Here is a 16,307-nt window from a genome sequence, read left to right as displayed (position 1 = left end):
ACTGGTTCGGATTATGTGTTAATGTAGTTCGAATCCAACTAGTTCGAATTACATAGTAATGTGCTTTGGTTGATTCGTGAAGCGATTTTCATTTTGGCTGATTCATGTAATTTGCTTCCTCCATTGGCTTATTTGTGTTTTTTGCCCAAAGTTTTATTAGTGTTTTTGTATAAATATAAGCTCTGTGTAAACATTAATCAAATGCTAGTTCAAATTGATCCAAAATTATTGGACTTATTGCTTAAAAAGAGTTTTCCAATATTTTTAATATATTTATTAAAAAAATTAAAAACTTTTAAGTTAAAATAATTTTAAGAATGGTATTCATCAAAATCTTACAATAAAGATGCAACTTGATTTTTGTCAATTATCACAATATACAATGCAATTGCTTAGCAATAAAAAAAATATTTTGATTCCAACTTTGTTTGTGTGAGACAACACAGATCTTTCATCGTCTTTTTCATTAATTAGTAACAGAAAATGTCTAGCTAGCACGTCTCTAACTAATTTAGTTGTCGCTCGTGAAAATGGGTACGGATGTGGTATTTACTCATAATCTTAATTTAATTACGGATAGACTGCTTTGGTTTGTTTGTTCCATAATTTGCATGGTTCGGTAAATTAGCTTGGATGTAATGAAAAAAAAAAAAAAAGCAATTTGGATTGGAAGAAAAACAAGCGAGTGTAGGTGAAGAGTGACAGAGAGTGGTGACCACATGGTACATTAGAAAGAAAGGGTTCATATAGCAATTACAATTAGCATGGTGATGATGTTGATGATGAATTGATGATGAAGGAGCGAGAGAAGAGGAAAAAATGGTTGGTAGCCTTTAGTCTCACAGCTTTGATTGGGTCCCTCACACATTCAATGCTCTTCTTTTCTTTCTGAACCCATTTTCCCAATTTCACCCTAATTCTCCCAATTTTTTTTTCTCTCTCTCGTTCATTCATTCGTTGTCCTTCAAACCTCTGATTCATTCATTCACTTCTCTTGTCCCATCTTAATCAACATAGCTCCTGATATCTCACTCACTCTCTCTCACTCGCACTCTTTTTAATTCTCTTCCATTCGTTTTGTGATTTCTCAAACAATGGATATAGAAGGCTCAGGTGAACCTGCACCTGCACCTTCACCGCACCGTGTTCTTCTCATTTCCGCTGGTGCCAGCCACACCGTTGCTCTTCTCTGTAAGATCACTTCATTCCCTTCTGTTTCTTAACAATCTTTCTTTTGGGTACTGAGAAATGTATCTTTGGTGAAAAAACTTGACACCCCTTAACGTAGTAGCAACTAGCAAGGGTAATGATATGTACAAAGGAAGAGGTTGATATAATTAATGTTTTGAAATTAGTAATATTTCCTATTTAAGTAAGAGACTTATGGAGTGATTAATTAATTAAGAGGGAAAATCATTTCTTGTAAAGCACATGATTTTAGAATCATTCTTAAACATCCTTCAAAGACTGAAAGAAGTTAAAAAATAATAAAAAAGTAATCAGTTCTTTCCTAATTTAATCTCATAAAATATTGAAAAAAGTACTTGAGACCCCATTAATATGGCAAATGTTTTTTAACGCCACTCTTCTCTGCCCTTTTGTTAAATTGTCTTTTTTTTTTTTTTTTTTGGTGTGTTGGGGTTGGTTGATTGATTCTGATCTGATGTTGCTGTTGACCATTTTTTTTTTAAATATAATTTACTTTTTTTTCCCCCATAGCTGAGAATGTTGTTTGCTCTTGGGGAAGAGGAGAGGATGGGCAATTAGGACATGGTGACTCTGAGGATAGGCTTTTGCCTACACAGCTCAGTGCATTGGATGGCCAAGAAATAACCTCTATTATATGTGGAGCTGATCATACTATTGCATATTCAAAGTCTCAAGGGGAAGTGTATAGTTGGGGATGGTTTGTTCTAAATCTCTAAGCTTTTATTTATTTATTTATTTTTGTTGAAAGTTAACTCCCCCCCCCAAAAAAAATGTTTTTTTGGTATATTTGACACTCTTGTACTTGCCAATTTGAAATGGGACCGAACAAGTTTATCTGTATACTGATGTAGTGTTAAATTTGGGTTCAATTAGGTGATTTGATGGTACTTATCATTAGCCATTATAGGAGCTTCAGTTCATTACAAAAGGTGTTTCAGGAAAAAAGATATAGAGACACTGAATAGAGTCAGTAAAGATAATTTGCGTTTTTATTCATTTCTCCACTGTCTAATTCTTGAGTGGGTGGAAATGGGTAAGATTTTGTCAAAAGACTAACATTTATATGTCCTCTTCTCCAAACAAGTTTCTATCTTTCAATGTCTTATTTTTGTTCTAAGACAATTACCACGCACGAGTTTTGTTGCTTGAAAACTTTCTATATTACATCTAGACACTTAGTTCTAACTAATATGTCGGGGTTTTTGGAGAGGGGGATATCAGGATTAACTATCAGTGTTCTTTCTTGGCTATATCTCAGCTCTCATCCTTATCTATCTAGATGTTTAGGACTAGCATTTGTCATTTTCTTGGTCTTCTTATTAATGAACACTTTTTCTATTGTACGTATGAATGGCAAGTCCAGGTTTGATTTATGTGGCAGTAGATACTGGACGTCTTATGTTGGATTGTGTGTAACTAATCATGTGGATTTTCGATCGCCATGCCTTTCCTGAAACATCTTCATTCACATATAAAAAAGTGATTTAAGTTCTGTTTTTTCAGGGGTGACTTTGGAAGGTTAGGTCATGGTAATTCCAGTGACTTGTTTATTCCTCATCCGATTACAGCATTACGAGGTCACAAGATAAAGCAAATTGCTTGTGGCGATAGCCATTGTTTGGCAGTTACTATGGAAGGGGAGGTGCAGAGGTTTGTAGTTCCTAAGCATTCACTATTCTGACTTTTCTAAACTTCCTCTTACTAATTACTGTTCTTGCATCGTTAAAGATTGAGATGCTAAATTGACTTAATATTATAGAAAGTAGAAACTGATAATGTAATCTTGGAGATTTGTAAACTAAACTAATTCTTGGACCTGATATTTTAATGTCAATATTTCATCTCTTCTCTGTTTGTCAAAAGAAGAGTTGAAGTGGATCTTTGACACTGGAAGGGAAGGAGATTGTTTTGATTTAGCTCACTTGTCTTCGCTGGACATTATCTTATAATGATTTTGTTAAAAAGACTCAATACTCCATTTTTTTAATTAGTTTTACTACCTTGGCCATTGTTCTTGTGTCTAGTTTTCTTTCAACACTCTTACAACCTAAACTTCAATTTGCAATGGACACTCAATTTTAAAGGTATCAATGGATATAGAAATTGTTATTGCTTTATTATTATTAAAAAAATAAAGAGTAAATGGTCAAATTTGTCCCTGAAAGATCACTACTTCTCTAAATTGGTCCCCGAAAGATTTTTTTAATCAAATTCGTCCTTCAAAGATTTTAAGATTGTCACATTAGTTCTTCCGTTGCTAACAGCGTCAAAATTTGCGGATATGGCATGTTAAGTGGCACCACACTGACCACAGCACACACTTGGTAGTCCTAATTGGCGGCTAACATGATAAGTTTATGCAATTAGATCAAATCAACCCCAAATTGAGGGGGACTTTAAGGCATTGAAATCTCTCAATTTGGATTGATTTGATTTAGTTTCATAAATTTAGCAGCCAATTAGAACTGTCAGGTGTGTATTATGGTGTCATTTAACGTATTATATCAGTAAACTTTGTTGCCATGAGCAGCAGAAGTGATGGAAGGACTAATGTGACCAACTTAAAATCTTTCAAGGACAAATTTGCTTAAATTTTTTTTATGATCAATTTGAAGAATGGGTGATCTTTCAAGGACAAAATTGACGCTTTACTCAAAAATAAATAATGGAAGAGAAGGGGAGCCTTGGAGAAACGGTTGAATTGTTCTGTGTGACTTCAAGGTTATAGATTCAAGTCGTAGAATCAGCCACTGATGCATGTATCAGGTTAGGCTATTTGCATCATATTCTTTGAGCACGGCCCTTCTCCGGACCCTGCATAATGCTGGATGCATTGCATCGGGCTGCCTCCTTTTTTTTATTACCGTAAGGGTCAAGGGGCCCTTCATTTATTGTTTGTAAACATACTCCTTGATGGAAGTGTTACTCCTGTATGTTAGTTGTTTCATTTGAAATTCATCTGAATTTGTCCTTTGTACATTTTCTCCTCTATTTCTTCTCATTGAAGTTGGGGACGGAATCAAAATGGTCAACTTGGACTTGGCACCACAGAAGACTCTCTTGTGCCACAAAAGATTCAAACATTTCAGGTATTCTTTTAGCATTCATCAAAGTTTTCTATGATAAATAATACTCGATTGAATCTGAATACAGGATGAAAGTTACTTTTACCATTTACATTATCAATCTCAACAATTTTTAGGACAAAAATCCATTCCCCTCTCCTCTGTCCTTATTTAGTAGTGAAAGAAAGTGAGTATATTACATACCTTATTTGATCTACATTAAATGTTATATTTGAAATTCTCTCTCACCTGTGTAATATTCTCTCTTATTTTAACACTGATAAAAAAATTACAAAATTACCTAGTATGGTGTGTCCATGTAGATTTAGAAGAAAAAAGAGGTGGGTTTTGTCTAAAATAAAATGCAGAGTTTGGCAATAGCATATGATGGATTCAATAATTTAGCTTGGTAGTTGAGCTCTTTCAATTTCATTTACTTTCAATTTGCTATGAAAGAAAAGAAGATAGATTTCATTGATCAATCCTCATTGGTATTGACCTTCACATAACTGGTAAATATATTATTCCATTATTCCATTAATTGGACACTGAACATAAAATCATAGTATGTATCAAAATAATTATTACATTAATTATTCATGCACTCGTAATATTTTATTGTTGTAGGGAGTACCTATCAAAATGGTTGCTGCTGGGGCAGAACATAGTGTAGCCATTACTGAAGATGGAGAACTATATGGTTGGGGTTGGGGCCGATACGGAAATTTGGGATTGGGGGACAGAAATGATCGCCTGATCCCTGAAAAAGTTTCTGATGCTGATGTAAGTCTCAAACTGTTTTCTTCTTACCTTTACAGATTAGACAGTGATTATATCAGTTGAATTTGAAAGACATGCAACCTCTTTGTTGCCTGATTTACTAGAAAGTTTGATTTTCTTGTTACATTAAGTCTTTAACTAGCCAGTGCCCCTTGGGCATTAGTTAAGGATTTAAAAGAAGGGTTATCTTGGAGATTTAAAATATTTGAACTTTTAATGCATTGAATAAAGTATAAGCTTGAAAGTTTACTCCTTTTGGTATCTTTAACTTGCCCCCTAAGCAAAACACTTACTTTAATGGAAGCCATTTCAAGGTATTATTAACTTCTGATTTCTGTGTGTCATAACTGTCAACATCCATACACTTCATTAATATATTTTAAGTCATTGTTGTGCATGCATACTAATGATGAGATATTTTCTCTATCATGGCCTCTGTTGCCGGATGCTTGCTTGTTTAAAGTTGCAATCCGAAAAGATGATCATGGTTGCTTGCGGCTGGCGGCATACTATATGTGTTGCATCCTCTGGTGGATTATACACATACGGGTGGAGCAAATATGGCCAGCTTGGACATGGAGACAATGAGGATCATCTTGTGCCTCACAAGCTTCAATCCATGAGTGACATGACAATTTATCAGGTGGTCCTTCAATTTTATGCTGAGTTTATATCTCTATGATAAGGTCTATGCATCAGATTTTCAGCTTTTTCACCTATCCACATGCAAATTGAAGTTAAAGTTTGGATCTTTCTGATCTGGGGACCATTTAAGTTTGCATCTTTGTGAAGATTCTCATCTGTCTGCTTCTGTTGACTTTTAATTTTAACATGATGCATGCCAACAACATTAAGCAAACCAACACCGATTCGCAGGGGCGGAGCTAGATAAAATATTAGAGGGGGGTCAAAAATATTTATACAATAAACTAAGACTAAAATAAAATTTTAGAGGGGGCTAAACTGAAATTTACATATAATTTACATGTAAAAAATTAAAATTAGGGGGGGCCATCGCCCCCCTTTCCTACCACCTGGCTCCGCCCCTGCCGATTCGGGTGCTGCATCTATGACTCAATGCCAATTTAGGTCACCAAAGAGTGGCATTTTGACTATTGTTGAATTTCTCCCTGAACTTTGCTTTGACTTCTTTCAGGTTTCAGGTGGTTGGAGGCATAGCATGGCACTCACCTGTAGTGGAATACTTTACGGATGGGGATGGAATAAGGTTTGTATAATATCAACATGAAATACATGTTGACTTGTGAGCACAACAGATGATAACAATCTGATTGATAAAGAATGCACATGAACTTGTGCCGAGAACTAAATATGCATTAGTTTTCAAAGAAATGATTTAATGCAAGACTTCTATTCATTATCGATACCATTACAAGTTGTTCATTCTATGCCGCTTGTTTGGAAAACTTTTACCTATTTCTCTATCAATGGCAGTTTGGACAAGTTGGAGTTGGGGATAATGCTGATCGCTGCTCTCCTGTGCAAGTGAAGTTCCCCGAAGATCAGGTAATTTGAAAGTGCAACACAATGACTTTTTGTGTGCGTGTGGAACTTTTTGACTATATCCAACTATTCTTCAAAGGATGATCAATGTTAATTTACTCTTCGTTCTGCATGTGTTTATTTGATTTGACAGAAAGTAATTCAGATCTCATGTGGGTGGAGACACACAATTGCTGTTACTGAAAGACAAAACGTATATTCTTGGGGACGAGGCACAAATGGCCAACTTGGTCACGGGGAAACCGTAGACCGGTAATTGCATGTTTCATCCTGAATAAATTTCGTTCAGACTGTTAAGGAGACATTCACTTTTATGTTATTGATTTATCTCTTTAAGTAATGGCTGAATCTAGTTATTAGTCTTTGGTTCATCATTCAATTTTTGGTACATGCAGGAATTCTCCGAAGATTATTGAAGCATTGAGTGTTGAGGGATCTTCTGGGCAGAATATTGCATCCTCGAATACTGATCCACTATCAGGTGCTTTATTCTGTGTATCAGTGATATTCTCCTTTGTTTTCATGCTGGTGTTGATATTATGCAATTCAATAGAGTAACTTAGAATAGTCTATTTAAGTTTTGTTCTTTTTCTATTTTGTTTATACTTTCGGCATCATGGCTGATGGTTTACGTTTTCGTGTTTCCCACAAACAGGGAAACATTTTGCCTCGCTATCCGAGAGATATGCGGTTGTTCCCGATGAAAATGTAAGTATATTTGCTATGGCAATAACCACATGATTTGTTAATACTTCATTGAAGGACCAAAGGTTGACTCAAAATATGTTTGGAAATACTTTAAATTTTTCTTTATAGACTAAAGAATCTAGAAATTATTAAATGAAAATATAAAAAAAATGTTTCGTCATGTGAGAACTGTCTGTGTTCTAAGAAGTTTAGGGTCTGTTTGGTTTATGCTTTTATTTTCTGTTTGGTATAGTGTTTACTGTGTCACTTTTCTTCATGAAAATTTGAAAATAGAAAAGGTTGAAAATGAAAACAAAGCTTTTTTAAAACGAAATAGACCCTTAGGCTGCGTTTGTTTCTGAGAACAAGACAAGACAAGATACGGAGAACAAGACATAATGAACAGAGATACAAAATTTTGTGTTCTTGTATTCTGTTTGGTGATAAATTAGAACAAATTATGAAAATTTAATTTATTCTTATTTTTTTCATTCAAAAATTTGAGAAGAAAAATATAATTATAAAAAATTAAGAAGAATAATGAAAGAAAAAATGAAAAACAAGTTGTCCCTTGTTAGTGTTTTTATGTCCTTCCTGTCAGGATGGTCACAAAATACACTAATTCAGTGTCGTCCATGTCTCATCTGTCAAATACTATTTTGTATCTCTGTGTCTCTGTTTCAGTGTCCTGTCCTGTAAACAAACGCAACCTTAGGGTTGAGAATATAAGAGGTATGCATTTCATGCAAAGATTGCAAATGCTGATTAGTTTTGTTGGCTTATATGATTTGGCAGGTCTCAGGACAAACCTCTGGCTTAGTCAGGGGGGATAGGCTCGACATGAGTGTTCCGGAAAGCGATGTCAAACGGATCCGAGTTTGACATAACAAATTTGCATTATGCAACAATGATGCTTCCTCTTGGTGTCGTTTTGCCTCATCAAACCATAAGAGTCAATTAGCTTCTGCCGCCATCACAACCGAGACCACCACCGCTACGACCACTACTACTGGTAGTATAGTAACTTAGCTTTCAGCATCATGATTGTAAGATGTAAATTATTTTTTTCTGTTATGAAGAATGTTACATGTTCTTCCCCTCTTCTCTCTATATATTATCATTGTTATTATTATTTTTGACAGGGTTTTCTCTATATATTATTATCAATTAGCTAGGATGCACTTTAATGATCCTAGTTTGGAAATCTTATTTCATGGTGTTTTGTGGTGCTGAGCCTTTGCTTATTATTTTATTAACAAAAATACTCTCATTATTTTATTATATTCAATTTAATTTCAGTTAAATTTTGAATGAATTTTTAACTTTTAAACTTATAAGGAGAAGGAAGAAAACAATACTTTAGCAGAGAAACTAGCAAGTTGAGAAGATGAAGACATCCAAGTAGTTGTTGACTGAGTTTGTGACTTCTTCAAAGTTAGGTATTCTATTAAGGGAAAAAAAAATTAATGAATTTGGTTTGTGACCTGACCTAGTAAAATGGTTACAAAAATATATTATGCTTCAAGATTAATTTTTCAATAAAATTTTAAAATTAATTTGAATAAGGTTTGGTCCAAGAGACAAGACCAATATGCTCTGAGGAAATATTTAATCCATTCATCAATGTTGTTCGCCTCTTCCTTTTTGTATTGTTTATTATTTTTAATAAATTTGATTCTTAATATAAATTTAAATTACGTGCAATTACTATAATTTTAATTTTTATGTGACTTTCGCTTATTTATTTGGATATTGAATTGCTAATGATTATCTTACCTAATTATTATGCGAGAATATTCAATGCTAAACTTAGGCAACATATATACCCTTTATATTCTTTTTCTTCTTATCAACTAAAATTTTCGGTATTTTTTTTTTTTTTTTGAAAATTTCTTCTAAGAACAAAAAATATATTTAGCTTTAAGACAAGGAATTTAATTTTTTTAACCAAGAAGGGATTTACCTACTGTAATTGATCAGAGGATAAATCAAAATTATTAATTCTTAGAATTCTAAACAATAAGTATTGAGGTTTCGTTGAATATTATTTATAGAGGATTTATGAATGCCCTTTCAATAAGGGAATATAGAATGCATTTAAAGCAAGAATGTATGGAGCAAAGATTTCATTTTTACCATTCAGTTTCTTTTGATCCAATTTAATTTTTTAAATTTAATATTGTGTATAAATAGGTTGTCTCATATGTCATTTTTAGCATTATTCACTACCAAAACGAAAACGAAAACAATATCATTTTTATGAATCTAGTATAACACTCGTCAATCTAAATTAAAAGTTCGTTAATAATAGAAAAATTAAATAAAAAGTAAATTAGGTCAGATAAAATTTCAACATACCAAATTAAGTTACAAGTCAATTTTTAAAGATTAAATTGACTATTTTATTTCATATATGAGTTGAAATTTAGGTTGATTTAGAATTGATAGAAAACTAGAATTAACCCCAATTACTTTGGCAACCTATTTAAAATGAAATTATTTCCAACTTGAGGTCCATTATGAAATGGAAATAATTGGCAAATGGCAATGATGGCTCACCAAAGATTTCATGATCCACTAAATCTATTAGCCCCGATTTTCCGTGTCCTCTGCTCTGACATAACATAAAGTCAGATTGACAAAAGCAGGGTACTTCCGACCTCATATAATGAGACATTTAAGGGAAAGGAAAACTATAAACTTAAAACATGTTTAAAATATATCATTAATTTATTTTTAAAATAATGGTTGTCTACACAAATAATAATAATATTTTCTAAAAGTATGCAAAATTTTCCATAGTAATAGTCATACTTATCAAAATGGAAGTGGTAGTTGATCCGGTTAAAATATTGTGTTACTAAATTATTAGTTTAACTGTTAAATTATTAATTAAATGGATTAATCTGATTATTATTAAATAATTATATACAATTTTAATATTTTTTATAATAAAAACTTTTAATTTAATAATTAATTAATTAATTTATATTTATTATATTATTATATACCATATGTATTTATTAAAAAAATATTAGTAAATATTCTAAAAAGAAGTATGTTATAATTAATAAAAATATTAGATTTTTTTATTTGTATATATTTAATAAAATTTATATTTATATTAAAAATTATACATAATTAAAAATATAATTAATTTAAAAATAAATGTTAAGTTAAAATAAATATTAAAAATTATACATAGTCCTTTACACGGAGTTGAAACCCATTTTGGCCCCTAAAATTTTCGACCGGCTTCAATTTCGACTCCCAAATTTATAGTTACCCAATTAACACCCTCAAATATTGGATTGTGCCCCACGCTTACTCCCGTAGCTATCTCCGTTAACGGAGATCTGATGTGGCACGTTAAGTTGACAGTCCACGTGGCATCCAACTTACTATAATGGATGTGTGATGAGTGAATGATGCGCAAAAGTTGAATGAACTCAATTTGCAACCCTTTTTTCCCAATATGTTCAAGACTTTGCTGGAGAAATTGAGTTCATTCAACTTTTGCCACGTCATTCACTCATTACACATCCATTTTGGTAAGTTGGGTGCCACGTGGATACACACTTTGTCAACTTAACGTGCTACATCAGATCTCCGTTAACGGAGATAGTTACAGGGGTAAACCTGTGACACAATCTAATATTTGAGGGTATTAATTGGGTAACTATAAATTTAGGGGTCAAAATTGAAGCCGATCAAAAATTTCAGTAGCCACACTTTCTCTTCTTCTCATTCTTTACGAAAAAAATAAAATCAATATTATTAATTATTTTATATATATTATATATATTAAATATTAAAATTATATATTTATATATATTTTATATATATCCAAGTGGACATTATTCATCCCACTAAAAATCCAACTTGCACTAAAGAGAATAACGAATAAGTCCCTGCAAATTTAGGTAGTATTGCCATTCTTCTAAAAATACGTAGTGCATAACCCGAGCGGATTGAATACGATCAATTTCACCGATTTTCAAGTGGAAACGATTATAGAGTCAACCCAAACGATTTGGGGTTTGATTCACCAATTTTTTGGTTGAACTGGTTAATCTAATTTAATTTTTATAAGGTATCAAATTTTTAGAAATTAAATAATAAATTATTTGTGAATTATTATACTTAATTATGATTTTATTTTTAAAAAATTATTTACTAAAAAAATTAAATTAAAGTTATAAGACTTTAAATTTAAAATTAATTAGAAATCATATAATTTTTATAATAATTAAGTGGCATATTACTGGTTCGTATGTTTGATTAGTATGTTACATATTATTGGAAAAAAGATTGATGTTTAGTGAATTAATGATTAAAGAACTAGATGGAATGAAGAATGAAACAAATGGTCAGAGAAAGGATTCATAGGACAAGCAATTATTAATGTTGTTAAACGAATTTGCTTTATATATATATATATATATATATATATATATATATATATATATATATATATATATCCTTTTATAACAATTCTGAAACCCTTCAATTTAGATCGTGTGGTTAGATTCTCACCCCTTACAAGCTACAAGATTATCTTTTTCAAAAAATGGACGAAAAAACCTATGAAAATTTTACTGAGTATCTAGTTTTACTTTGTCTGTTTTAATATCTTAGATATTTTTCCTCGTCATTTTCGCTATATCTTGTAAAGAGGGATAGAGTTGTAATTATATATGTATGTAATATTTGTATCTTACTTGTATAAGATATTCTTATGAATGTAAAGTATGATGATATATATATATATATATATATATATATATATATATATATATATATATATATATATATGCATGTTTGTACGTATAAAAGAAAAATATTTCCAGTTTTTTAAGGAAAGTCAATAAGGATATTCTGGTAAAGGCTCCTACTTAATATTGTATATAGAAGTCATCGTGATATCCTCGTTATCAGAGTGGCGCAGCCAGAAGCGTGACATTCTGGTGGTGAGGGTGTTACATTATGGCATCAAAACAGTCTTTTCTGTAGAGCATGAAGAATAAATTGACTATGCTTCAATTGTATACTCTGAGCATCTATCATGTTGTAGATCTTGTCTAAATGACAAGAGTTAAAGCCTTATGCACATGACTGTCTACTGATTTAACTCTGTTAGTCTACCGTGCATATTTCATGGTATTCTGTTAGCCTTGTGAGTGATAGGTTAGGCGAATTACAAGGTTTGAAAACATTAGGTATTCTTCTTCGATTGGTTTCAATTGACGAATGCACTTAGTTCATGTCACGCGATCTTATGAATCGTTTATTCTTCTATTATTCATCTTGAAATTTCTTCTTTCCCTGCCTTTTCTTGAAATGCAATTGGTTCTTTTGTTTCATGTCTTGCATTCACTTTCTTTCATAGGTTTTAGTTGCCATCGTTTGTGAACTCTGTCTTCTTTTATTCAGCTTGAACCTGTTTCAACCTAAGACACCATCTTTTTTTTTTCTGTCGAAATTCTTTGATTCGGATTTTTTAATATGCGATTTGACACTCTTCTTGACGCATCTAATCACATATGTACATTTTTGTTAAATTGCACCATATTATATGTTTCTTCCTCATGTTTTAGTAAAGTGATAAACTATGTAATATTTTATATTTTACATTAATTTTCGAAGGTAAAAATTTTTGTAAGTGGGATAGAATGTAAGGTTCCAGATTTTTAAAAATTAAATAACGAGTTATTTATGAATTATTATACTTAATTATGATTTTATTTTTAGAAAATTATTTACCAAAAAAATTAAATCAAAGTTATTAGTTATGAGACTTTGATTTTAAAATTAATTAGAACTCATGTACTTTTCATAATAATTGGGTGGCTTATTGTTGGGTCGTATGTTTGATCGGTATGTTGCATATTATTGAAAAAAAAGATTGATGTTTGGTGAATTAATGATTAAAGAATTAAATGGGGTTAAGAATGAGACAAATGGTTAGAGAAAAGATCTATAGGACGAGCAATGATCACGGCTGTTAAACAAATTTGTTATATATACATATATATACACTAGTTTTTTTACCTGTAATTACATTACGGAAATATAAATCTTTTAAAATTACGTCGGTTTTGTCCTAACATTATAAATTATGGCACAAAAGATTTATAGAATCAAACTACTTTTACAAAATATTGTAGGGGACAAAAGTCTCCGTCGACTAAGAAGACTAGGGTCTCCGTAGATAAAAAAAATTAAATAATAGGATTTTTAGTTATTATTTTCATGTGAAAGAGTTTAATTTATTACTAATAATTAATAGGAATCTGTGGAACACATATTGGAGCTCGAAGTTTAGCTTCAAAAATCCTCCGTGCCGGTTTATTTTGGCCTGCCTTAAAACAAGATAGTCACAATAAGGCTCGGACATGTGACAACTGTCAGAAGCACGCAACGCTCATACACATTCTAGCCGAGCATCTACATCACTCCGACGTCAGTTGGCCCTTCAACCACTGGGGCCTCGATATCCTCGGTCCATTCCCAATGGCACCGGGACAGGTAAAATTTCTCGTCGTTGCAATTGATTATTTTTCAAAGTTGGTTGAAGCCCAACGTTTAGCTAATATTACATCCCAGCAAATAATCTCTTTCGTATGGAAAATTATTATTTGCCGTTTGGCATTCCTAGACATATCATTACTGACAATGGTCGCCAGTTTTTCGATCAGAAATTTAAATCTTTTTTGCAGAACCTTAAAATCACACATCACTTCGCCTCCGTTGAACATCCTCAAACAAACAGATTGGCAGAAGCAGCAAATAAGGTGATATTGCACGCACTAAAGAAAATGTTAGATGACGCTAAAGGACTTTGGGCCGAGCTTATACCGAAAATCCTTTGGGGATATAATACCACACCACAATCATCAACAAAAGAGACCCCATTCCGACTTGTGTATGGCTCTGAGGCCATGATACCATTGGAGATTTCGCAAAATTCCATCAGAACTCAAGTCACTGACCACGACGAAGCTCAGCGAGCCGAGTTAGATATCATCGAGAAAATAAGGGATATTACAACACTCCGACAACGCGCAGCACAACAAGTCATAGCTCGGCGACATAATAAGTCGGTCAAAATCCACTCATTCAGAAAGGAGACTTAGTACTTCGAAGGACAGAAACTGCTCGGAAGCCATCATCACATGGAAAACTTGCCGCAAATTGGGACGGACCATACCGAATTATAGAAGTCCTCGGCAATGGAGCCTACAAACTAGAATCAGTAAATGGTACAACTCTACCTAACACCTGGAATATTTCATCCTTAAAGAAGTTTTATAGTTGAAAGTCAGGGACAGGCTTGTACTCTTTTTCCTACTGCCAAGATTTTTTTCAAAAGGGTTTTACTTAGAGAGGTTTTAACGAGGCTAGCCTACCTGCACATTTGTATCCAAAGGTTTACCAAATTAATTGTATATGATCAAAAGTTTGTTTCAATTTCTCAAATTAAATATCTACTAACTTCATTATTTATCAATCTAATCTCAATTCACAAAACAAAGCGTTTCCGATTATACAAACTCCAACTCGCCCATGGTCGGCAATCAATTCATTCAAACAAGGAATATCTTGAACAGAAATTCCTATCAGTGAATCAAACGCTTTCCCAATATCTCAAAAACAAAGAGGTGCAAACATATTCTCTAAACAAACATCAACAAACAAGTTTATCAAAAAACTAAACATTCCATCACCATAATCAAAATGTTTTACCCTTTCGGGCTGCAGTCACAAAATACATCTTGAAAAGATAAAAAAGCTCCAACAAACAGAGCATCACAAAAAACAAAACAGCCTTTCATAAAACGTTAAACATTTTCAGCTTCATCCTCGGTAACACCATCATCTTCGACCATCTTCCCATCCCGGATGATCTTACCAGGATCCATCTCAGACAGATCTACTTCAGGCGCCAGGAACTTAACCTGTAGAGATGCTCTCTCAAAACCCTCCACAAATAAGTCCAAAATTTCATCTCCCTTATTCTTTTCCATTTCTTTCAGTTGAGCAGTAACTTCAATCAGTCGGGTTTTCATACTTGCCAAATCAGCCTTCTTCTTCTTTAAATCCTCCACATCCTTAGAATAATTATATTTTGTTTCTTTTAGCTGTTTCTCAGTATCAGCCAATTTAGTCCGTAGCTCAGCCACAGTAACTTTATTCTCAGCCACAGTAACTTTATTCTCAGCCAATTCTTCCTTTAATAAAATACAATCATCTTTTTCAACTGTTACTTTCTTATGTTTTACCTCTTGACTACGACCTAAACTTGTCAGTCACAAACCAACCACCTACAAGCCACAAAATCAGCAAAATTATATATATACACATTCTACTACAAAAAATATAATAAATATTAAAATTACAAGTCCAACCTTACCTGCATATATTGCCCAATAGCAATTTCACCAACCTCGTTAGCCAGAGATACATCGGCCGAGGATTGACAAAACTCGTCCGCTACAGCCATATAAGGATAATCCTTCCCCCACACCGACAAACCTTCACTCTGCTCGGACAATTCATGAAGCTTCTTCTGGTTTATTATAAAAGCTTGAATTTCTTCTACAGGGACACCCTTATCTCTTTCACTAGAATCTTTAGACAACTCCACCACGTCTGATTTCCTTTTCTTAAGAATCACTTTCCTACGCCTCGGGCCAGGCTGGCTAACCTCGCCAGCCACAGGGCCTTTTTCACGATTTGACGAAGATACCTCCTTCTCCAAGTTTTTCTTTTTAAACCGAGTTCTTAGAGAGGCAGCCGAGACCCCAGGATATTTACCACCTACAAGACAAACAATAACGCATCAGAAATCTTTTCACAAATCAAAAAGCAAATAAATCAAACCTCCAACTCACCCATATACTCTACCACAGCTTCTTTATTCTCCTCCCATTTGAGCAACTCAAACATGGAGATCAAATCCTTACGATCAATATTTTCAACCAGAAATTCAATCAGGCACACATTCCTCGGGATAATAATCTCAAGCCCGAGTATATTCTG

General features: G+C 32.9%; 1 protein-coding gene across 1 annotated transcript; it reads left to right on the top strand.

Annotated features, from left to right (window-relative positions):
• Positions 1–369: 369 nt before the first annotated feature.
• Positions 370–8,474, top strand: LOC112771073 (ultraviolet-B receptor UVR8). Its single transcript, XM_025815662.3, has 12 exons — positions 370–1,191; positions 1,720–1,906; positions 2,713–2,859; positions 4,217–4,298; positions 4,902–5,057; positions 5,518–5,697; positions 6,211–6,282; positions 6,510–6,581; positions 6,712–6,830; positions 6,974–7,059; positions 7,234–7,286; positions 8,061–8,474. Exons 1-12 carry the CDS (start codon positions 1,095–1,097, stop codon positions 8,145–8,147), a joined length of 1,338 nt encoding a protein of 445 aa, XP_025671447.1. The 5' UTR covers positions 370–1,094; the 3' UTR covers positions 8,148–8,474.
• Positions 8,475–16,307: the final 7,833 nt, after the last annotated feature.

The sequence above is a fragment of the Arachis hypogaea genome, chromosome 18, assembly GCF_003086295.3.
Source record: "Arachis hypogaea cultivar Tifrunner chromosome 18, arahy.Tifrunner.gnm2.J5K5, whole genome shotgun sequence".
NCBI lineage: Eukaryota > Viridiplantae > Streptophyta > Magnoliopsida > Fabales > Fabaceae > Arachis > Arachis hypogaea.
The sequence above is the reverse complement of the archived record's forward strand: the minus strand, read 5'-3'. Positions and strand labels throughout refer to the sequence as shown.